This window comes from Hetaerina americana, unplaced genomic scaffold (genome assembly GCF_022747635.1).
Source record: "Hetaerina americana unplaced genomic scaffold, ioHetAmer1.1.p SCAF_6, whole genome shotgun sequence".
Classification (NCBI taxonomy): domain Eukaryota; kingdom Metazoa; phylum Arthropoda; class Insecta; order Odonata; family Calopterygidae; genus Hetaerina; species Hetaerina americana.
Window position 1 is genome coordinate 48,119,148 of NW_027287205.1, and position 25,694 is coordinate 48,144,841.

The 25,694-nt window shown below is 34.6% G+C and overlaps 1 protein-coding gene across 4 annotated transcripts in view; it reads right to left on the reverse strand.

Annotated features, from left to right (window-relative positions):
- Positions 1-7,754: 7,754 nt before the first annotated feature.
- Rbcn-3A (rabconnectin-3 alpha) overlaps positions 7,755-25,694 on the reverse strand; it is a 106,042-nt gene continuing 88,102 nt past the window's right edge. For 3 of the 4 annotated variants that reach the window (XM_071593579.1, XM_071593577.1, XM_071593576.1), the window contains exons 50-55: positions 25,290-25,373; positions 24,554-24,614; positions 21,035-21,243; positions 19,966-20,110; positions 18,531-18,748; positions 7,755-14,837 (exon numbers count right to left, since the gene is read on the reverse strand). In XM_071593579.1, the coding sequence (XP_071449680.1) occupies positions 14,631-14,837; positions 18,531-18,748; positions 19,966-20,110; positions 21,035-21,243; positions 24,554-24,614; positions 25,290-25,373 (924 nt within the window). In that variant the 3' untranslated portion in view covers positions 7,755-14,630. The remainder of the gene's footprint in view (positions 14,838-18,530; positions 18,749-19,965; positions 20,111-21,034; positions 21,244-24,553; positions 24,615-25,289; positions 25,374-25,694) is intronic. The other variant, XM_071593578.1, reaches the window with a different exon arrangement.

Below are 25,694 nucleotides of genomic sequence, written 5' to 3' on the forward strand. Positions count from 1 at the left end.
TTCTCTCCTTACGTAATAAGATGGGGCTAATAAAGCATTTTTGACATCATTTGCTAAAGAGACATCCTTCCAATTTATGCAAAAGATTTAATCTCCAATTTAGCCTTCGCTGCGTGAGCGATTCCCAACCTATATCCTCTAATAGTTTTGAAGACCGGAGATTAACAGATGCCTTAATATCGCATGTGTACAGAAAATTAAAAATGGTACAAAATGCCAAACATTGAGATGTTCAACGAAATAAAGCGAAAAACGAAAATAAGTTAATACGTTATTTACATGATAACTTTACCATATGAGCTTTACCCTCCCCGTTAACTGCAACCTTGATATGGTTAAAGGGCTTGTGAGTTCTAAGAGTTGTGCAGGCGGGAGTAATGATTATTGCTCCTGGTTGGGTAAGCATGTCAGACAGGTCGAAGGATAGGAGCCAGACGAAAGGCAGTCCGCACAGCGTCTTCTCATATGAGGCGACTGAAAACATGTCTGGCCCCAGTGGAACGGCCATTTACGTGTTGGTGTCACGTAAAAAACATGACTGAGGAAGGTAACGAGATACTAACTCAATTGCTATCCCATGAACCAATTATGGACATAGGCATGGGTGACAGTCCTGGCAACTACGGGGCTCGGTTCACAAGTCCATGTGCCGTGCCCAGCAGATTTAAGACTTCTATACGGTAATCTTCTCACGAAATCCTAGCAGAGCAAATTGATAGCAGCAGCATGGAAGACACAGACGAGGACCGAACCGGTTGAAGTAGGGACTTTGAATGCTAGGGCGAAATAAAGGACAGGGAAATTAGAAAATATAAAGTGGGAGATGGAGAGAAAAATGTATAAATTTAAGGCTCTGCAAGGAGAGAGAGTGGAGATTAATAGGGTAATAGATATCGAATGAAATAGAGTGGAGGGGGGAGGGCAGGTGAGGGGTGGCCACAATTTTGAACAAAAAGGTAGGAAGAAGGTATAGAAACATTGAGAATGTGAGCGATAAAATATTATTAATAGATTAATACTGTTTAAATGAACCTTTAAATGGTCTTCATTCACCTTTATATGCTACCTAGCAATCACAGGAAGGAAGAAGTCGACAAGAAATATGATCAATCAAACGAAATAATTGGGGTTATACCTGCAGGGACACATTTGACAGAGATGGTGGATTGGAAAGTGGTGGCGGGCAAAGGGAGATGTGGGAAACTATGGTTTAGAAACAAGGAATGACCATGGGCAGAAAGAAATAGGATTCTGTTGAATACAGTTGATAAACACTTGGATTATAAACCACATGAGACATAACTATGCATGAAAAATTCCAGAAGATTTAGAAAAACATTAGTACAACTATATTATAGTTAGGCAAAGATTTAGAAACAGGGTGATTTATTCACAGTTTCCTGGGAGAATATTTGAATTCAGATCATAATTTAGTACTAATGAAGCGTCAGGTTCAAGGAGACAAAACAGGGAAAACAGTTGAGGAAATGGAATGCTGAAGCATAAACTGGAATTAAAAGAAAGAAGTACCAGGAGGCTGTAGAAACTACATAAGAGTTTCGGAAAAATCAGACAGAAGAATTTTTACGGGATAATTAATAGAATTTATGAGGGAGGAATTTGGCCAGAAGATCAGTTTTAGTCCGCATCCCATAAATAGGAAAAGCAGTCAATAGTTAGGGCCATAGGACATAAGTTTGGGTAATAATGCAGCCATAGTAGTTCTAAGAATCATCTACAAGAGGATTGAGAGCAGGGCAAATGAGAACTTATGGGATGATTAATTTGGGTACAGGATGGGGAGAGCCACATTCGATGTCATTGCAATAATGAGGTCACTAATAGAGGAGCATGGAATATAATCTAGATGTATGTGCCTGTTTCATAGATTTTGAAAAGGCATTTGATAGTGTGAATTTGGAAGAGTTCATGAATGTATAGCAGAAAATATGTACACATTGGAGAATTAGGTGACTTCTTTAGAGAGGCTAAGAAATGTAATGTTGCTTAGTCTGTGCCCACCAAAAACCTATCTTTAATGATAGAATATCATAACAATACTAACTTAAAACATTATATATGAATCACTTATAAAACACTATTCCTGAACAAATGTAGTCAGAGCTATATTCAGAATTGGTTGTTAAAGCAGTAATAAAAATTCCCTGTAAAAAAATCCTGGTCAGCAATACTACAATTGTATGAGAAAACTATATTATTCCTAAATGTAAAGAAGGCCTACCTAATTTTAATTTTATGCTAGAAAATACACATACAAACTTGTCAAAATTGGCCTTGAATTTCTTTGTGTGCACTCAAATTACATAAAAAAGAACATACCTGGGAAATGTAATACAGGTATGTTGAGATATATTTCTTGTAGATCAACAGGATTCAAAATAGAGTCAAGGTCAAAAAATGAAGTTCAGGCTTGATAATTTGGTTTGGCTAGTGCCAAATGATTTTCATGTTATTAATCCATCATCAAATAGGCCATATATCACCTTCATCTAGGGAATAATAACCTCTAGAATTTTCTTCCAAAGAGATGTTCTGGAAAGAAAAAGAATATCTTTCTTTCATGATGTATTTTTGCTCTATGGAGTAGATTATGCAGCTCATATGATGAGACTTTAGCTAACAGAATGCAGACTTCACAGTCCAATTAAGTTTCGTCAAATGGATTTTCGTGAAAATATTACAATTCACAGAAGCAGTTGTAATTAATGGATTTACTGAAGTGATAACGAGGGTGCCTTAAAGGAAGTGGAAAAATATAAAAGTTAACAGCTCTTAGACCAAATCTTATATTAAAGGCTTGGTAAATTAGTAAATGCCATCTTAATGACTAATGATTCAAAAAATTCTGATTTAGTTCAAAGTTTCAGGCTATAGATGATGAAGTTGCCACAAAAAGATATAGGTAATACATTTAATTAAGCCAATTCAGTAGTACAGAATTGCCACAATAGTTTTCCTTCTTTCCACAAGTGCATTCAATTTCTTGTACCATTACACTAGGATAAATCCATTACCCTCAGATGAGGAAAACTTTGCATTCTGTTTCTTCAGCATGATGAGGACTTGGAGTTAAAAATTTTAGATTTTCATCCAGGATCATTCAATTTTTGGCAGTACATTGTGTGAAAATTTGTACTTTTTGGTTTCCATGCGCTACTTTCAAAATCAGTCTCCAAAATTTATTCTGCCCAGATCATATGTTGTGCGAGGTATATTCAAAAAAAGGAATTTAGTAATATTTGCATAGTGCACCATGAGTTCTTGCCACATGGTCAACAATCAATAAAGAGTACTACTTACAAGTTCAATACCATTTGTGCAAAGGAATACAAAAAAACACCTACATTTGTGGTTAAACAATTAATGGCTTTTGCACTGTGATAATGCACCTGCTCACTGGTTTTTCATGAATTTTTGGCCAAAAGCAGTGCTGTAATGATATCCAAGCCTCCATATTCACCCAGAGTGACTTTTTTCTGTTCTTAAAAATAAAGAGAACCTTAAAGGACCATTGTTTTACAAGCATAGATGAGATTAAAAATACATCACTGAGAGAGGTAAAGGCTACACCATAGATAGAATTCCTTAAGTGTTTCGAGGATTGAAAGTATTGTCATAAGTGTATAATATCTAATGGGGACCACTTCGAAGGGAATAACATTGACATTTACAAATAAAATTCTTTCCAAATAACTCAAATTCCCATATTTATTGAACATACCTTGTATGTATTAAGTTTGAATTGATGCAAGACACTCATTCAACATCTCCCCCTTTCCAGAAGAAAGAAAGCAAAGCACAATGTACTATTGATCATATTCAGGCTTGATGAAGTAATGAGGGTCCATGCACAATAAAAGAAACATGGAATGAGGTTCATTAGGAGAGAGCCAGAAAGACACAGAAAGGGATTCACTGACGACTGATGTCCGGGAAGATTGGTGTAGGGTATGCCTCTTCTGACACATCTGGATCCTTCAAAGGCCATCTTCATGACATTCAAGATATTCTACTTACTAATGGTAGATTCTAGACAATCCCTAATAATCATCTATGTATGTATCAAACATATTTCCTTTTTAATTTCTTTGTAACTTCTGCCTACCTTCATGTTGCACACAGAGCCTTCTCTATTCCTTCCCCTACTCTGCCCACTCAACATTCTCTATGCTATCATGACCTGTGACCTCCCCCTACCTTTCAATATTTCCTCCACTCACTTTTTCTGCCTTATACTGATATCCCTGATCCAATTCATCTCTTAAGCCATCATATTCAAAACTTAATTGTTAGTCTTCCTCTCCTCCCTACTTATTTTCTCCATTCCTCATTATATTGATTTCATAATCCTCAAATCTATGCTCATCCTCTAGTCTCAAAGATCAAGTTTCATATCCATGAAATGCTACGCTTGAAATGAAATTCTTTACTAATCTTTTCTACACATCTTTACTTGGCATACCTGTCATTAAATTTCTCATTGTAAATGTTTCTATGGCAAACAATACTTTTCCTAATGCACCCACTGCTATGCCTCTTTTCCTCTGAAATACTGTCCAGATACATGAACTGCTCCATTTACTCCCTCCTTTTTAATGCATAACCTGAGCAACATCCCAGAAGTCTAACTCCAGGAGAGTGCTTTATGCCTTCTTTAGAGCTTAATCTTAGGATATTAAGAAAATAAAAAAATGAACTTGTACATTTCTTTATTAATATGTATGCATAAGAATTAACTGAATTATACTAATTTCTGTTCACTCCACCTTCACTTCACACTGTGATGGAGAAATGAAAATATTTCAAAAATTGAATCTGGAGAGTTGGATAGAGATATGACCTCCCCTCCTCCCTAGAAAACATGCCCTTTGAAATCCAATCTGATTCACCTGGTATTATTAGCAAAAAGGGGGCCTCAATGAGCAGTAACTTCAGAAATATTTTATCATGGTTATTTACAAGTATGCTGGATGTCCATCAGGATAAAATACCACCACAATATTTAAAAACATATTGTCAAATAAAAGGATTTGATCTTGTACTCAAAGATGAGACTGAGTCTAAATATGCATCATTTGTTACAACTTTTTATTGTAATTGAAATGTAGGTGGATGGAGAAGATTAAATAGACAGAGAGGATAACAAATGAGGATGTGCTGGGTATGGTGGGGGAGAAAAATGGATGAAATGCATACTGATTGGTGGTGGAATGTTGAAGACTGTGTAGAGGGGAAAATGTTGGACATATGAGGACGGGACAGGAATGGAATTGGGATGTTGAATGGGAAGGAGGTATACAGATATTAAGAGGGACTTAGTAGTAGAGAAGTATGTTGGGTTTTGTTTTGTTAGGGGAGACAAGATATTTATTTGGTAGTTGTGTCCATCCAAAACTTACCTTAATTAGTAGATTACCCGAAAAAAAAATATATATATACATAGAAAGTTTAACTGAGGAGACAGCCACATGATATCTGCATACTGCCCTCCATTTTTATGTATTTTAAAACTCCAAGGCCCAGTTTCATAATGTCTCCTTAAATCAAAGGATTAGTTTACATACATCATTACTAAAATGACACATTTTATAAATATTCTGATTATTATCAATCTCATTAACATGCTAACCTTAGTAACATTTTAAGTTAATGAGCATTTAAATGGTAAGTTTTGAATTAATTGGTGGTTATAAAACTGATTTCAGCTTTAAATAGATATTAAAATTCACCTTCAGTATAACAAGAATTTATAATGCTGGCCCGACTAGAACAATACATAATTTGTGAAGGTAAATAAAACTCTAAGTGAACGTTTTTTTTAATATTAAATTTTTTAAATGTCTCATCTAATTATCTCCATGTTGAATAATCAAAGACTTACCACCTATTTAATTATAGAGACCACAAAAAAGTAACAATAGTTCAATCCAATAGGTATACTGCAGTCCTCATATAATTATTATATTATTAGGTAATCTACCGGTTAAGGTAGGTTTTCAGATGGACACAACTACCAAATAAATATTTTGGGACTCCTAACAAAACACAATCCAGCAACCTAGTCTACACCAGGTCCCTCTTCATATCTGAGTACTTCCTTCCTCCCTTCATCCCATCCAACATCCCTATCCTGTTCCTGCCCTTTCCTCATTTGCCTAACATTCTCCCCTCTATTACTGTCTTCACTACCGATTAATATGCCCTTCAACCATTTTTCCTGCCTCCATAGGATTTCTCCCAACAAATCCCTCTCTTTGCCCACCATACCAAGTACTTCCTAATTTGTTTTCTTCTCAGTCCATTTCATCTTCTCCACACCCACATTTCAAAAGCCTCCAGTGTATGTCTATCTCCCTGCTTCAATGACCATGTTTCCGTGCCATACATAGCTATGCTCCATATCAAAGTTTTTACGAGTCTTTTCTTAATATCCTCTCATCAACTCCTTGTGAAAGCCTCTTTGGCTAGTGCAATTCTTCTCCTTACGCCCCCACTACTTTGACCGTGTTGGTCCAAAACACTTCCGAGATACATAAACTGTTCTAGTTTATACCCTCCTATTTTAATGTTTAGTTTAGCCTTTTTCTTACTAGAAAATTGCATGACCTTTGTTTTATTAATATTGATTCTCATCCCATATCTGTTGCACGGAATGTCCAATTCACTCAGCAATGCTTGCAACCCCTTGGCTGACTGACAAACTAAAGCTGGGTCATCAGCGAACCAAACTGATTTCATGACCCTCTGACTTTCATTCCTACCTCCAGTTCCTCTTTAATCATTTCCTCTACATACAGGTTGAACAGCAACGGTGATAATGAGCAACCCTGCCTTACACCTCTTCCTAACACTACCCATCCGCACTCCCCATTCCCCACTCGCACCTGAGCAGTCTGAGATATGTACAGATTGCGGATTAGCCTCCTGTCCCTCCAATCTATTCCTATTTTCTTCAATATACTCATTAGTTTTTCCAAATTCACTCTATCAAGCGCTTTTTTGAAATCCACGAAACAGGGAAATACTTCCTGATTTTATTCTATATTCCTCTCGATAGTACTCATATTATCAACATTCAATTTAATACGACATCTATGACCATTGTAATTAGTTCCACAAAGAAAGATAATTATTTTTCTAATACTGATTTCTAATAATTCTTGCTATCTGACAGAGAATTTTGGAACTGTTTTTATGAGGTGTGGAATGAATTTTTTTTACCTTCCAATGCACTCATGCATGATGAATTTTTCTTATCCATTACAGTGATAATAAACCTTAAAAATTAACACACAAAATCTATCATTGAAAAGAGAAGTGAGTTACAGATACTTTTAAAATAAAAGAATGGCTAACGACAATTAATAGAAAATGCAAGAAATACTGACAAGAAAGATGGCCTGGACAATGTTCATTGCATTAAAACACTTCTTGGATTATCGTATGAGAAATAATGGCAATGCTTGCAATGTTATTTTCTTAAATTCTATACAGCAGTAATTAGCAATGAATTTTTTGTTTCAAAGCTATATCTTGTGTACCCAGATAACTATATGTTTAAAAATAAAAATCCTTAAGAGGTGCAACCTTTTCTGGCCTCAAATTGACATGTTTGATCAATATAAACATAGAGTATCTTATCGTATCTAATATTAAGAACTTAATGCATGGAATTTTTTATGAAATTCAATTGAAAACTATTAAAACAAGGTTTATTGCAACTTTATGCACAGTATGGACATTTGACACCCACTTATGATACTTTTTGCCTAAATTATGCTTGCAAACAATTTCCAAGCAGTATTACTAGAAAAAATCCTTAAGATATTTGAGAAATTTTCAGTAATAACACACTCAAAAATTCACCAACAATAGTCCTCCAAAACATACAGTATTATTTAAGTACCTACATGACAAACACATACATGCGCAATGTAAACAATAAGGCAGATTTGTTTTGAGTTTGGTAAGGCATATGAGATCACCTTCAAATTCAGTATATAAGTAACTGATAAAACTTGTTCCTTATGAATCTGTATGCATTGAAGGTACAACTGATACTTGTGTAAGGAGGTACTATTACAGAATGTGACCAACATTCGAGGTCATTAGTGCCGTTTAGAGTAGAAGCGCAACTAGATACAGATCGAAAGAACTGAGGAAATGTGCAGATTAATCTGAATTTGGCATTACTCTACTTTACTGTAATGTTCCAACAGGTCAATGATTGCATATCTCATCTGATGGATGGAGTAGTACTGGTGAGGGAGTACACACTTTAGGTGCCCATCAAACAACAATCACGTAGGGATCAATAAAAACATACAGCACTGCCAGGACTCAAACCCAAATGCTAAGGGTGGGAAGCAATTTACTACTGCTAGGTACTCGTGATTTGCTCCATTAAAACTTCTACAATTTCAAAAATTCACCACCATTCTCATAGCGTGTTTCCAAAAGTTTATTCCATCAATGACAAAGTTCCCTTGTGAAATTAAATACATGAAAAACAACGGCAACACAGGCTATATGTAAATCATCCCTATATAAGATGTTTAAACATATAAATCATTTAATATTCTGGTTATTCTCTTCATTTTTCATAACATTCTCTTCCTATACTTTTTACATATCTGGCCTCTTATGTCCATCCCTCTGCTTCATTGGAATGCACACAGCTGTTTTGAATAATCACTTAGAAGCAATTTCAAATTGAAATTAATGCCATACAACTATCTATATTATGCTTTCATACTTATAATAAATACTTCTGATATGGGTTCACACAAGACCAAGACCCAGAGACAAGAGTAATCTTGTAATAAATAAAGTTCAGTCAGACAATTAAAATCCAAGCCAAAATATTCTTTTGATTTCATGTTCATATTGGTATACATTTTCAGTAGGTGTGTTTTTCAATTTTCAGTTTCTTTTGAATTAAAAAAAAATCTGTACACTGATTGCATTGCCTTAATCTTCATTCACTTGATGATTAATTTTAGGCTACTTCATTTTTGTGTAACATTTCCCTTAACCTGATACATGAATGAAATTAAGTATTTATAGTTTTACTCATATCATAGGGGAAAACTGTCCTAATAGGCTACCACTTTGTAATGGGATGAACTTATCTAACTTCAGTGAAAATGTATCCACCTGCAATGATCTTTCTTTTAAAATACTACTTAATAAAAGTCTCTTCAAATAATGAATTCCTCAGGACAGGAAGTGTGTTACATCAATTTGATCTAGTATTGCCACTAATTCATACCAGAAAATATCCTGTTAATATTTTTGAGCAAAATATTTCCAGCAAGTTAATTTGCAGAGTTGGCTGAACACATTACATTTTTGCAGGAATTTAAACACTCTCTTTACAAATTTAAAATGATTGCCCATTCTGTAAACATTTTAAAGTACTATACTTGCATAGTTACATGTATTACCTTTCAATAAACCATAAAAGTTGTTATATTGACATTCTGCATCATGCTTAGGGACTTGTTGGTACCTCCATGGACAAAAGAATTCAATGAAAGTTTTAGGAGGAAATTAATTCTTCATAGCCAATTATGAAAATACAATAACTCAGAATACTTCAATATACTACTTATAATTATAGCTACAATACTTAATTTCTCAATTCCCATGCTACTTTAAAAGGCATCCGTAGGTCTGGTATTATTCAGTTTTAAATGAAAAGATTAATATGTATGCAAAAGTATAGGCATGCAAAACATTTATTTTTACTAGTCTATTGAATGAGAAGAAAATTGGCTATTTTAATTAGGTAACATTGTGAACATTCCAATTAAGAAACAAAGAGTACAATCTTTCCAGGTGCATACCCTTATTCTGTTCCACAACTACAGATACATACTTATAAAGCACATAAATGTGTATCAACTATCAGGGATTAGAGAGTTTAAATACCAATGATTACTGAAAAGGGTGATTATAACTTGTTCACAAAATTAGCACTGATAATACTTTATTTCACAATCAGCACAAAACATCATATTCCATGAATTTTACCGAGGATGTTCTGCCACAATCCAATCCAGTTTCATAAGTTGGATAATATTGTATCTCACTTTCAAGTAAACCTTTCAAAACATGATCTCTTCCAAAATGGTAAAAAATATTATCCTTTAAGAATGAAAAAAATGACATATTTACAAACATTATTTTTATGCTCTTAAAACTGCCTTTTCACTCAACAAACTGAAATAATCAAGAAGCAATGAAATGTGCACATTTTTTAAACTAACTTGAGATAACCTTAGACCACCTACATCAAAATATGACTCTTTAATGGTAATTTTTTGGGTAATTGATTTATCTAATCAAAGAAATCAACAAAACCCTCAACATTCATCATCATGCCTAAAAAATACTTATATGCACTGTCAAAAAATCTTGAAAAAATTCAATTACATAGCATTAAATGTAAGTATATAGTAATTCAATGCAAAATTAACCTCAATTTAAAAATTAACCTCATAGATATATGAATATTTTAATTACCTCAAATAAGTTTATTTAAAGCTTTATTTAAATGATGAATATAACAGAAATATCTCACAGGCTTAAAATAAAGTAAACCTTCAACAGCACTAAAAGACTGACAAAAATGTAAAATACATGAAGGATTCCAACATCATTTGACCAACGTTATATTTGATACAATATCAGACTATTCATTGCATAAAAATTCATTGGATTACATAACAATATTTAATCGGCCTCTTCCCATTAACATTTTTATTGTCAACATGCTATGCAAGTCAGCATTTTCACATGGCAACGGACTTTTTAATACTTGGGAGCAATCTTGTAATGCAAATAAAACAATTCTTTGTTATGTGATGTCTCAATGTTGATTCACAAGTCTAAAACAATTAAAATTATGCAAAAGAATCACAATGTACATAACAAAAGAAAAAACATGGCACTAACAAGCAGTTGATATTTTGACTTTTAACGCAGCTCAATATAATCACCAGTATATAAATATAAGAAGGCATTTAATTCACTATGGCGTTATGCGTGGTTTAGATGAATCCAAATTTTATAAGCAGAACGCTTCTGCAGCCAATTCTGCCCCAAATTAGCTTGTTAAGTACATACTCTCAAGACAATACACATTTTCACCACAAGGGTATACTAACCAGATTAAAATGCTGTTTGAAGTATTATAACCAAAATAAGTAGTCATTCAATATTAACATAATAGAAATATTGTGCGCAGGAGATCTAGTATCCTACAAAAAAAGTCGAAGATTTTTAAGCATAAGGTGGAAAATAACATAGCCACATGGACTGAATAAATAATGACCATAAAAAGAATCACCCATTACTGTTTAATATGTTTTAAGCTTTAAAAACCCTAAATATATAACCAGATTCATAACAAAATATATATTTGGTGCAATAAATCAACTGTAAGTACAACAAGAAAATAATTCGAATGCAAGATTAATTGCTGTACTTTGAAAATGGATATTATTCTGAGCTATTGTTTAGAGCTATGCATTGAAAAAGAAGAAAACTATGAAAAAATTTGCCAAATACTATTTTGGTATTAAATGATAAAGAATCATTAATGTTTCATACATATCTCTTTCAACTCTTGATTATTTCTGGGTATCTCAAAATGTATAACTGAAGCCATACATATTTAAAAGATTTTTCTCCAACCAATTCAAGTATTATCATCACCTAAACTGTAGCTGTTAAATGCAGTACTATTTGAACACAAATAGTGATGATTTTCTATTCAAACAAGGGGTGGTTAAAAGATTTTCTCATATCATCAACAATGAGACCAAAAATTTGGCATTTTTGAGTTCCATATGTATAATTATAATACTACCATTCAGCCTGAAAGCAGAAACCATAATGAATAAAATGGACAGTGTAATATGAACTCATCTACAGGAGCTTAATATTGTCTGTAGTGCATAGTGAAAGATTTAATGAATGCCAGCATATAACATTGCAATGAATCTGTCCTATTCAAGAACTCATGAAAAGCCTACACATATGTAGTTCAGATAAAAAAATATGATTGCAACAGAGCACACAGAATAATCTGATGAAAAAATAACTGATGAGATATAAATTATTATAAAATGATCTTTTCATAGTATTTAATATGCTTTTCCTTAATGCACTCATTTACAATAGGGGCATGATACCTTAAATTTCCAGGTACTAACCAGAATCAAGCCTAAGTACTCCCAGCGCAACACGCTTGCTCTTATACATTTCACATACTAGACATTGGGAATCAAATGTAAGCACTGCCACGACTTCCAATTAGGAAATGAGAGTGATGTTAATAATGGTGCTTCAATCTCAAAGGACAATTAAAACCATACTGAAGACCTAAATCTTTCAAATTTCTGAAAATATAGGAATTTTTTTACACCAATAAGTTAATATTTTGTCAAATAATAGCAAAAAATTACTACCAAGGCACTATTTAACATACTATAATTTAAAACATATACTGATTACTCCGCAAAAATATCCATCATTGAGTTTTGATTACAATTCATATGTATTGCATTTGCTTAGTTTACTGTGTTACTATACATACAAATCAACCATTCTTCCAACATTTCTATGCTACAACAACATGTTTAGAGACTTATTGAACACACTGATCATTTCAGAATATAGCGACCAATGTAATTTACAACATAAAATACACATTCGGTAGTATGCATTCAGTATTTTGCACCATTGTACACTCATATATTGTCTGGAGAAGGGGATTATTGGTTATATACAATTGATATATTAACAAATGTAATGTATACAGATAGTGACTGAGCACTTTCACATCAAGTCTACACCAACAAGGAAGAGTTTTAACATTTCTTATTGGAGATATATTATTTTAGCACTTTAGGAATGCTGCCAAACATTATATTAATATTTATACCACCACTGATTGCTACTAACCCTGATCCAATTCAAGTTGAGGTACATATTGCGGTACAGTCATCAAGAAATAAATCACAGCATTAATATACATATACATTTCAAATTAATACAGGATATCAAATCACTATAATACACTTTAGGATGTGAAAATATATATACAAACTAATGTACAATTTATGTATCAACCTTCTGCCATTTATATAAATTATTGCAACAGAAAATAAAATCTTAAACATCTTCAACAATAAATAATATTTTTAAAATAAATTGAAACAACTTGGGATTTATCAACATAAATGATTTGTGACACCTAATTTTGAATTGAACTAACTCATTTTCTGAGTCATTTTCAAGAAGTAAAAGGTGGCTATTGGGCTCTTCATAATGTAGAACATTGTAAGGCTACACTCAAAAAAGACAAAAATGCTGAAAACATGATCAGGAATGATTACAAGGTACAAACAAATCATTTAGAGCAAACACAGCCTTAGATTTAACACATCATTACAGCTGATTTCTTTTACCACAAGCATGACTGGAATGTTAATTCAACATGCAAGAGCACTGCTTAAGATGATATTTATAATGTTTTATAACCTCATGGCCAGATCAACTGAGCTAACTTGCTGTGGTTTTAATTTGCAAGAATATATTACACAAAGTACAGCTGACTTCAAGACTAGAAATTGATGATCAGGAAAATGTATGTGCAACTTCCACAAGAAGTGCACTCCAGATAAAATTTTCACAGCACAATGAGAGACGTTTTAAAAGTTTGATTCATCATTTTGACTTGAATGACAAAAGTACATGGTTATGCTGAAAATCACATAACTGTACGGGTGCATAAATTTGGAGAGACTTTAAATGAATTAAATGTCACATTGAATAAATAATTGTTATCCTAACATACAGTCAATTGGGATTAATTATTTTCTGTTGTGAAGTCACCACATACACCAAAAATGGATTATCTCAAATATATTATCAAAAAAAAAATTGAAAAAAAAAACATCAGTCAAATTTACTATGCTGTGAATTCATATAACTTTGCAAGTTATAATTAAAACTCTTGAGAAAAGGCATGAAGAAAAGAAACTTTTTATGCCATCAACATACAAATGAAATTATGATTTCACTGTTTGCAGTTAAATAGTCACTAAACAGATAAGCCATTTCTGTAAAATAATTATTTAGTTGATCACACCACATCAATTTGTATAAACGCAATGGATCATACTAGAAATAAAAATTAAACAAAATTATCTATACTCAAAAACTCTTTGACACTCCTTTGACACAATTTCACAGGCTCAATATAACAATGTGCAATCAAGGCAATTTGGTTCGGTGGGCAACTGCAGCAATGAACGTCCTGATTTTAAGAAATTCACACATTTCGAGCCTTAAAACTGGCTTTCAATATGATTTTACACCCAGAAAGGAGGAAAAGCACCCTACTAATTATTCAATAAAATAAATTTGCTTTTGACATTCAAAACACACTCCTTATCATGAGAGCCACAACTTTGAAACAAAGGTCCATGAAAAAGGAATGTGAGAGAGAGAGATAGAGAGAGAGAAAGAATGTAAAAATGTCATTGAGTTTATGTTTTCCTGCCTTAAACTTGAATCAACAATTTTGATTTCAAACCTTAATAGAGTGATTGAACAATGGAAGGGAAGTCACGGTCAGGTAGTCGTCTGACTTTCATTGATCCATCAGCACCACATGAAAATAAACGGGCAGCGGAATCAACATGTAGCTGTGTAACACCTTGTCCTATGTTTTTGAAGAAGCTAGAACGTGCATGCTCCCCAGGAAATGAGTAGAATGCATGATGAACGCTAAGGCCCCAGACCTGAGGAAAGAAACAGTTTGGTTGGCTTAGCTGCAGAATTCAGAATGGTACAGCACTCTTATAATGGTGTTAACCTATTTCTGCGCTAATTTGAATTTTAAGTGGAAGAAAGTGACTAATCACTCAACCCTTATCAAGAACCACACTATCAAAAATAATAGTTCATAATTTCAGTCACTAGGTAAATTTCCACACTTCTTATACTTAACTGACCATAGTTTTGACAATTTCTGCAATTATCAAGGCATTATATGTAGTCTCCTTTAAAGCAGATTCACTTTTTTCAGCAATGTTCTTAACTTTATCAGCCATTCCAAATGGTAGTTGACATCTTTCCCCACAAAATATTCGTGCAATAACCTCCTTGTCCAATGAAAATCTCTGTCCCCCAAGAGAAACTTTAAGGTTAGGAGAAAAGGAAAAGTCACTGAGGACCAGACTTGGTGAATATGGTAAATGGTCAACCAATTCAAATTGCGATTCGTGAATTTAGGCATGGAGACCACCAAAGTGTGAGCAGGTGTCCTGATGGAAAAACACTTTCTTCTTCTTCTTCTTTGAAATCAGTCATTTTTTTGCAATATCTCCCTTCAGCTTGTCAAGTAATGATGAGTAGTACTCTCCCATTATTACTATACGTGTTTGAAGATAATTGATGAACACAATTCTGTGACTATCGCAAAAACAGTTGTCATCACCTTCCTGGCTGATGGAACTGTCTCCACCTTTGCAGAACAGGTTCACTCTTATCCATCCATTACTTCTACCATGCCCAACAGGGCCTTGGAAATGTTCATCCAAATGCATTTATGGTTCACCCAAAGTGCAGATAGTTTACGCATATAGTATATGCCCATAGCCTCTTATCTCTCTAACCTAAAATTGACGGTTGTCCAGGATCATTTGGTGAACTTTTTTGATGTTATCAGTGGTTGTCACAGTTCAGCCTGAATGCTCATAATCAGCTAAGCTGGTATGGCCACATTTAAATGCAGCTGCCCAAAATTTCATGGCTGTGAATGTTGCTACAGAATCCCCATACACAGCATCCAACTTGTCTGTGATTTGTATAGGCATATTGCCTTTCCAAACAAATATTTAATGACAGCTCAACATACAATTTTTTTCTATTTATGAGGTCTGTTCAAGAAGTTCATGAACTTTATTATAAAAAAAATACTTCACACACAAATTATTAGTCAGGGTCCCTTCAAAGTGGTTTCCTCCCCAACATATACACTTATCCAAAGATGTTTCCACTTTTGGAAATAGTCCTGGAACACTAGTTCCAGAATGCTCATAAGCTTTCAAATTTTTCTCTCTCTTTGGAACGGTGGCAAATCTTTTTCCTTTAAGCAAGGTTTTTGGTTTGGGAAACTGGAAGGCACATGGGGCCAGGTCTGGGGAGTAGGGTGGGAGGGGGAAGCACATTGGTCTTGTTTTTGGCTAAAAACTCACAGTAGTTTTGCGAGACGAATGAGTTGGCAAGTTGTCGTAGTGAAAAAACCACTCATCATTCCTCCCAAGTTCAGACCATTTTTGCTTCTTACATGTTTCATAACCCCCTGGAAGCACTCCATATGGACTATCTGGCCTTTAGATAGGTATTCACGATGCACAACCCATTTTGCATTGAAAAAAACCTTCAACTTGACATTTGAGCAAACTTGTCGAGCTTTTTTGGGGCAGGGGGATGTTTCACTAATCCATTATGAAGATTGCAACTTTATTTCGATCTCATTAAAATAAACCCAGGACTCATCACTTGTTATCATTCTGGACAAGGCAGTTTCATCCTCTTCCGCTCGACCAAACAGTTCCCAACAGACAAACTTGATATTTTTGGTCTGTTGCAATCAGGTGAGGCATGAATCTGGCAGTGACTCCAGGCATCCTTTATTTTTCAGCCAGGATTTCATAGCACAAACCAACTGAGACGAAAAACTCTTCTGCAAGTTCCCAGACAGTTAAAAATTGATTTGCACCAACAAGATTGTTCACTTTCTTGAAGTGAGGGGTCATCATACACTTTGACAGTCTTCTGGAATGCTTATCATCTTCCACTGATTGCCAACCCTTTTTCAACAGGGTAAACCACTAATAATACACGGTACGTTTCATAGCATCCTCACCATAAGCAATGGTAATCAACTCATAAGTTTTCATCAATGATTTGCAGAGTTTCACACTGAATTTCACAGAACAACACAGCACTTTCAAAGAGCTCATTTCAGTGGATCTGACTCTTTGCCGCACTTCACTAACACCCCTTCACAAAAACGGCCATAACAAATAAAGAAACAAGATATGAACAAATTGGTTTTAGGCCGTAACTCATAAAGTTTCTGCAATCACAACACCTCCAACTGGATTAAAAAATAACCAACTTGAGGCACAATATTCAAAAAGTTTAGGAACTTTTTTAACAGACCTCACAAAAAAACCTTTGCGACTCACTCAACTGATTTTCAAACAAAAACCGATGCCCAATATGGCTGAAAGTTTGGAGAGTACCTTTCAACAATTGCACAAACACATTCCCCAACCTTTGTTGGAGAGTGCTGCCATCTCCATGTTGTGATCATAAACTTCCTCATAAGCTTTCATGCGGACTGTTACAACTTTTTTTTTGAAAGAGCCCTACTGAAAAGAGGTTTCATCTTATGTGCTATCAAACACAGTACACCTATAGGTATTAGGATGGGGGGTCTGGGTTCTTCGCTGGTGCAGAGTGGAAAGATACAGTACAGAATACCAATTAGATAGACTAGCCTTGATGTGAACTCATTCTCTTAGAGCAGAAAGAAAGAACAAGTAAACACAAATATGTAAATCACTTTCCCACAACTTGGGAGGTTGGCTGATCATGAGACAGGCAATTATTCAGGAGGGGAGAAAGGGAAGAGAACAGACTGTCATTACCAAGTAAAACAACAGCCCAGCTATTCACACTTTCAAATTGTTCAAAGAAATCCTCACATGCCCTTTTTTCATAAAATGTGACATCACAGTATTAAAATTACTAAAGTGTTTGTTTTCACGCAAGTGATTGGAAAAGTTAGATTTATCATCACCATTAATAAATGTAACTAATTTTTCAGTTTCAACTGATTAATTCAATCGTTGAAATTTTAATTTTCAGAGATATTTCCTGGTTTTAAAATTAATTTTAGCACTAAGGCTCCAGATTCACAACCATGTTGATGTTAAGTATAACTATTTTCAACTCAGGAATATTTTAATCCAGATTTCAGATCTTTTAAATGGATTAAAAATATGTGGGTGCAGTTTTACATATATAACTTTTGCTTTTGATATAACATACGGAAAATCATTTATGAGAAAGTTAGCTTCTTTCACGAAAACCAACAATGAAGTTCAAGGCATGATATAGGAAAACAGATGGGCATTGGGAGAATTTCATAAACAACAGGATGGCAGAGATGCAGGAGAGGCTGAGAGGCAATGGGATGCTGAAGATAATGACAACAGGGAGAATGTTTGACAAAAGAGGAAAAGAATGGCATTTTAAAGAAAAATGAGAGCATGCTGAATGGCATAAAAGGAGGTAGAAAGTATGCAAAATTAAAGAATGAGGCAAGGCATTGTGTACTATGGGGCTTACAAACACAGTAAAGTGTAGGTCCTTCAAAAACCTACCATAAGATGATAGACTACTGATAATGATAATACCTTAATATCTCCATCTGCTGCACCAGTCACAAAGAATTCCTCTGAAGGGTCAATGGCTAAACATTTGATTGGAGACTCATGTGCTTGGAAACGATGCTTTAACTGCCGTTGCCTCACATCCACCACACTAATATCACCTTTTTTGCCAGCAGAAATTAACAGTTGATGTTGGGGTGCATACACCACGCTTGACGAGCCTTGCTCATGACAGGAAAATGCTGAAAATAAATAAATTCATTAACAAAGTGCACCCTACCAAAATAATTCAATTAAATGATTGCTGGATATAATTACTAATCAGCTGATTTTCGCTTTACTTATAACTTAGGAATGGTTATTAGAGTCATGTCTATGTTTTACATGACACCTTCTGGTTTCATTATTATTACACCAGAAAAAGGAATTTACTAATTAGTGCAACAGCAACAATTTTATGACAGAATGAAAGCGTTTTGACAGTGGCTTAAAAGGGCATTGAGATGCCCATGTGCAATTAATATTGTAAACAGTTTCAATGTTTACAAGATTCCAACTCTGTCCCCACTTTTCACTCTCTCTTTCTCTCTGATATCAGTGTTCATACAGAAGCCTAAACTCAGATAACCTTGATTTCTCCTTTGTTTGCCTAATATACTGACCACACACAACCAATAAAGAGACAATAAAATACTGGCACAAAGATGGCAAGTGATGACTAGCATTGATCTAGTTACGAGCCCACTTTGAGCTTCTTAGCCCTTCATTACGTTAACCAATGGATAACATTACACCCCAGAAGAATTTAAAAAATTGTTATAGGTCCAGCAATTCAATGTTAAGTCACTGCTTCCATCACATCATATTTGATACTTATGGAGGAAATTGAGGTTTCTATAAGATAAACAGTGCACAGAAGAATTTATCAATAAATCCTTATTAAGCATTCTTGAAATTTTGCAATATGTAAATTCTTAATGACAAACTATCTCTTTGGGGAAATATTTTGATAACAATCATGAATATATGAGTTGTGACACCAGGCCATAGTTTCAAAGGAGACATTTTTCATTCATCCATACCAAAAAGCATGGCAAGTTCTAGACTTATGACAGGTAACTGCTATTAGCTTTGAATCACATGATGTTTTGATTTAAAAGGGATTTAAATATTGAGGTTTTTATGTATTGAGCCAGCGGTTAATAAAAGTTATATTATATGTAAAAAAAATGGTTTGAAGAAAAAAGTTTATTATCAGATGCACAAGCAAGCACATAATTAGAAATTCTGTTTCATTTGACGTTTCCCTCAATAAAGCATACATTTTAAAAAAATATCATCAACTAAGCAAGAATAAGAGTACGCAATGTTGTAAGGTCATTCTAAGGACTAAGACATTTTTTAACCAAAACCAAGATAAGTAAGGAGTTAATTGCTTTCCAGTTGATGAGAAATGTACCTGTTATGAGAGCCTTCTTCTGTGGTAATAGTGTATCCCACAGAGCCACATTTTTGCTCTCTGAACTGTGTCCAGCAGTAGCCAGTAAACTACATGATCCCATGAACACAAAGTCACTTGTCAACTTATTGTGGCATTGGTATGTCTGGAAATAGATATAAATGAATACATTTAAAATGTGGAAACAGCATGAAAAATTATTAAAAAAAAAAAACTAAAAATACATATACACATTTGGGATAAAAACTATTACTGTCACAATTAATGATATTCCGTGCATACATGATGCGGTCATTTTGTTACCCCAGGGATTTATACTTCCCCACCACACATGACCTTTACTCACGTTCTGCCAACAATTTGCTTTTATTCAACTTTAACACTTACCAACTTTCAAACTTTCCACAATTTTCAACATTTTCGACATGGGAAATGTTTGACTGTGATTTTTACGGCAAGTTTTGAAGGAGACTATGATCATAAATAAACTTCAACCATGAATATGAATTTAATTTTGCAAAAATATTTAATTGCTTTGTGACTATGCATCTCGTAACATCACACTTAATTCTAAAAAATATGATGACACACTTTGTAATGATTCCCTTGCATATTTTTCATTAAAAAAATGTGAAATGGTATCATTTGAATGACACATATGCATTTGGGTAGACCAATAAATATTATTCATGCATCATAAACCTCCAAACTATCACTATTTTGCTGTTACATTGACAAAATAAATTACATTTTTTAATACCCTTAGCAACAGATCATTGTTTCTGTACTTCATTCAATTTTGCAGGGTTTTGATTGTACAGCTCAATTTTTTTGCACGATAAACAAAAAAGCCTGAATAATGGCTGAAGAAATACATAATGTAACATGCCACACGTAGCTCAAACACAACACTGTATTAGAGGCCATCTAAAACAAGGAATGCATGAAATAAAAAAACCAAACACAAAGATTATGAAAAACTGAACTAGTTTATCCCATAGAAGTGACCCCATTTCAAACAAAGCATCAATTATGGTTTGATTTAGAATAAAAGAATCATTATACTCACAAAAAATGGACGAGCTACCGTGGATGCTAAACCAACTTGCCAAAGGCTAACATTTCCATCGCCATCAGCAATGCCAAATTTATTGCCATGTTGGCTAAAGCGAGCTCTTGTGACTTTGGCATAAGTTCCAGCTGGACGGGGTGTAGATACTGGTTGTGTGTGCCCCCACTCCCACATTTGAACAGAACCATCTTGAGAACCAGTCAAATCTGTAAAACGGGAAAAAATTAGAAGACTGTGTCTCAAAATATATGAAAGATGTAGCTACCAATGAAATGGGGATCCTTGGGCAATGAACAAAAAGCTTGGAGCAAAGCAAGCTTGGAGCAAGGGGGTCGTGAGATTAGGAAAGTCTCAGGTTGAGCACTTTGACTACTTGACCCTGGTATTATTGCCTTGTCCATATTCTTAACATTCACATCACAGAAATCACACACAACACCACTTTTACATAAAATTGAATTAATATATAAAGTATATATTTACACATTCAAATTCTTCATGAATGCAAAAATTATTTGTTTAATGCCACTAGATGATCAAATGCATCACATGGTCTTAGAAGGAAATTGGAGCTACAGATGAAAAAACCTGCTACAAATATCATATACACTGCTATGAGGGTAGTTAAAAATATTCTAAGAATCACTACCAGAATTCAGCACTAGTGCAACGCGTTTCCCATATATGAGTAATAGGTAATCCTTAATGAGTAAACATGTAACACTAACTCTGGGAATAGATCTGTGGTGCGGATGCCAGTCTACTGTTGTTCCTGTGTAGTGATTTGTGAAGACAGAAAAATTGAGATTCGAGCAGTGATTAAATGCGAGGATTATTTCAAAAGTTCTCAGAATTGAATAGAAATAAATGACTTACCTCAGTGAAACTCTTTTATCTTTCAACGTAATCTCCCTGAACACTAACAAACATGGTCAAGCGATGTTTCAATGCCTTGATCCCATCTTGAAAATTAGATTCCTTCAGGTTTGCAAAATACCTGTCAACTTTGGCTGTTAGTTCTTTGTTTGAAGAAAATCTCCGTCCACCAAGGATAATTTTAAGCTTGACGAAAAGATGGAAACCTGATGATGCCAAATCAGGGTAATAAGGCAGGTGTGGTAACAATTCGTATCTTAGTTAACAAATTTTTGCCATGGCAACGACACTTGAGTGTGGGCATGCATTATCTTGATGAAATATGACTTCCTTCCTTCACAAACCTGGTCTTTTTTCATGTATCTTTTGCTGTAGTTGTTCCAGGAAGTTAGAATAGTATTGTTCAGTAATTGTTTGATCAGTGGGAAGATAGCCTATCAGCAGAATCCCTTTCACATCCCAGAAAACTGAAGCCATCACCTTTCTGGCCAGCCATATTGCCTTTGCTGTCTTTGATGGTGGTTTATCAACATGTTTTTCATTGCTTTGACTGCTGTTCTGTTGGAGCAGTACTAATACTTAGAGGAGGCGACCAACAGCTAAGGTCATTTGCACCATTAGGGATGGACAGGAAAGGATGGAGGGTGGAAAGAAACCCAGCGCTGGCATTAGCCTACTCCTAACAAAAGGTGCCAAGGGGTCCACAGCTTAACGTCCCATCTAATGGACAGCATACTCACTCAAAGTGCCCACCCTAAAGCACCTCAAGTAGGGATCGAGATATGACTGAAAAATATTCGATGCCGCTGGGATTCAAACTCGGGCCCTCTAGGCGGGAAGCCAGTACGATAGGCACCGCACCATCTCAATCCCCTGCTGTTCTGTTTCTAGGGTATTGAAGTAAACCCATGTTTCATCCATGGTCACGAACCAGTGCAGAAAAACTTGGTGGTTACTTCCAAAGAAACTGCGGGAGATGCCGCAACAGTAACTTTTAACGGTGTCATCCACTAATGTGCATTTCAATGCAACAATTTCAGAGTGTAAAAATCATTTGCCAGTCAAGGCAAATGATTTTTACCCTCTGAAATTGTTGCATTGTTGGTTACTATTAAAGTGGGCCAAACATTGTTTGAAAATTTCCATTCTGATGCATATGTGATCCGGCATCAAGAGTCTTGCAGATAATTTTCTCATATCCAATTCCACTGTTAAAATGTGATATACCCATTCAGATGATGTCCCTACAGCTTCAGCAATTTCATTTCAGTCTGCAATCCCCATGACCATTTTAGGCACTTTTACAATAATATCTTGGGTAGTGGCACATTTTGGCTGACTAGTACACTGATTATCATCTAAGCTGTTCCGACCAAACTCCAAATAGCTTGTCTACTTGGCAGCAATTGAATATGAAGGAGCAGAGTCCTCCAGAGTGTTCTGAAAGTTAGCATGAATTTCCTTTGCTTTCATACCTTTCTTTACCAAGTATTTAATCACTGCTTGAATCTCAATGTTTTCCATCTTCACAAATCACTATGTGGAGACAACAACAGAAAGGCGTTTGCACCACAGATCTCTTCCCAGAGCACTGATGCGTTACGTATTTACTCATAAAGAATTATCTATTACTGTGCAGAAAACTTGTTGTGCTAGCACTAATATCTGGTGATGATTCTGAGAAACTTTCAAACTACCCAGTAACCTAACCTAACCTAGCTTATTTGTTCCACCACTATCCATATTTACAAGCCAAATTATCCATCTACATTTACCATTTATGTACCTCAAAGACAATTTTTCAGACCAGACTGTTAAATTCTTTCCCAATATTTTCTTTGTAACTCTGGAGCACCAAGAACTAAATCCCTCCTTTTTGTAAATGGTTTTTCTCCTAATGACTCATACTATATACATTTATTTTACCTAAGATGCCAATTATTTCAAATATATTACACACCAAAGTGCAGCCCTATATGTTTTTGTTCATAATAATCAATAAGCATACCATAAAGTCGAGCTAGCCTTTTTAAGCATATTTTATTTCGTGCCATTAGTGATAGGGCTCATTTAATGTCACATCAGAGTTAAATTTCCAACGTGTATCAACTAGCTCAACAGGGTATCACCAATTTAAATTGTATGCAGAAAGAATATCTGTACATAGCCTTCAAGTATTTCAGGGTATGTACGAAAAACACTCATGATTTTTACTAGCCTGCTGATACTTCTTGTCAATCCGGTTAGTGTTTCTACATTCCATTTCCTAAACCATCTTACCTGTTTTAACTTTTTGAATAGGAGACTAAACTTCATTATTACTTCATTATTGTCTGAGTCCACATCCCCTTCCAGCGAACTGTATGAATTAATCACATTGTTCGTGTGATCACACACGTGTTCCTAAATTTATGCTTAACCATAATATTGTCTAACTGCTCTAACTTCCAGAATCCCCGGGCAATTTCCATGCGTACTTATACCTTTTGTTGTGTCTAAACCATATAAGGGAAAATTCCAATGAAATCCATAAGCATTAAAAAATCATTTATCCATTATATATACTGAGCATAGACCAACTACATACATACAAGAATATGTAAGACATAAATTTCAACGTTTTTATGATTAAATACTTACACAGTGGCAGCAACGGATGTGCACTAATTCTTCTAATTCCATCAACTTTGTGTTTCAATACCTGTAAAGAGATGAAAATTTATATGCTCAAATGAGTGTGTCAAGGGTTTTTATGGAAAAACACACAAAACCAAGCTTCTAATTTTGATATCTTGTTGTAACAATGAATACTTCTTCTAAACAAACTTTTGTTCAAGTTATTATTAATTTCACAATTCTACAAATGCAACAGACATTTAAGCAAACTATGATAATTACTTAAAACAAAGCAGTTATCCAGAAATAAGGATGAAAATATAAGATGCCTAAAAAACAACTTCATATGCTCAGATCCATTTCTGGTTTTTGTAGCAGAGCACAGCATTTAAAAATAATGAAGTTGAAATTATGAATTATTGTTTACCATGGTGTTCTACACTGCCATTCATAACTACAGATTTAAAAAAAAAACTTCTATCGGAAAATCTGCAAAGAAATGATTAAACATCAAAAAAGCAAGCAATTTTGTTGCTTACATGATTAAAAACACTGTCAGTGCAAATGTTATAACTCCTACTCCTGTGCCATGCCACATCTACATTTCTATAACTACAATGTGATATTTGATACAATGCATTCTCATCTAATTTAAAACGTGACCACTAAAGGGCAAGGCGAACAAAAATAACTGAAAGACAAAAACACAATTTAAAAATATGTACTCTGTAAGCTACTCAAGGCAAAATATAAGGCTCACCGGTTTCAACAAGTGGCGACTACGATCAATGACAAACTGACAGAACCGTGGGTTGTGAGACCCAGGAAAGTTGAGCCCTTTCATCTAATAAGAAGAAGGTTAAGATGAGAGGAAATAAATGTAGCATTTGAAACACATTGCAACAAGATGAAACCTCAATGGGATTACAGGAGTATCTGGTCATAATTATCCACTTTGGCAATACATCAGATGAAACCCAGGAATTGCCTCGCGGATATTATTGCCATAGTCAAGAAACAAATTGGTCATCATAAGCAGAATGAAAAGACAGTCATGGTGTGAGCTTGAACAGTAACATGATTATCCTATACATGATGAAGAGGATGTACTCATAATTGATGAATACAAAAATGATACTGTTGCGGCATCTCCCGCAGTTTCCTG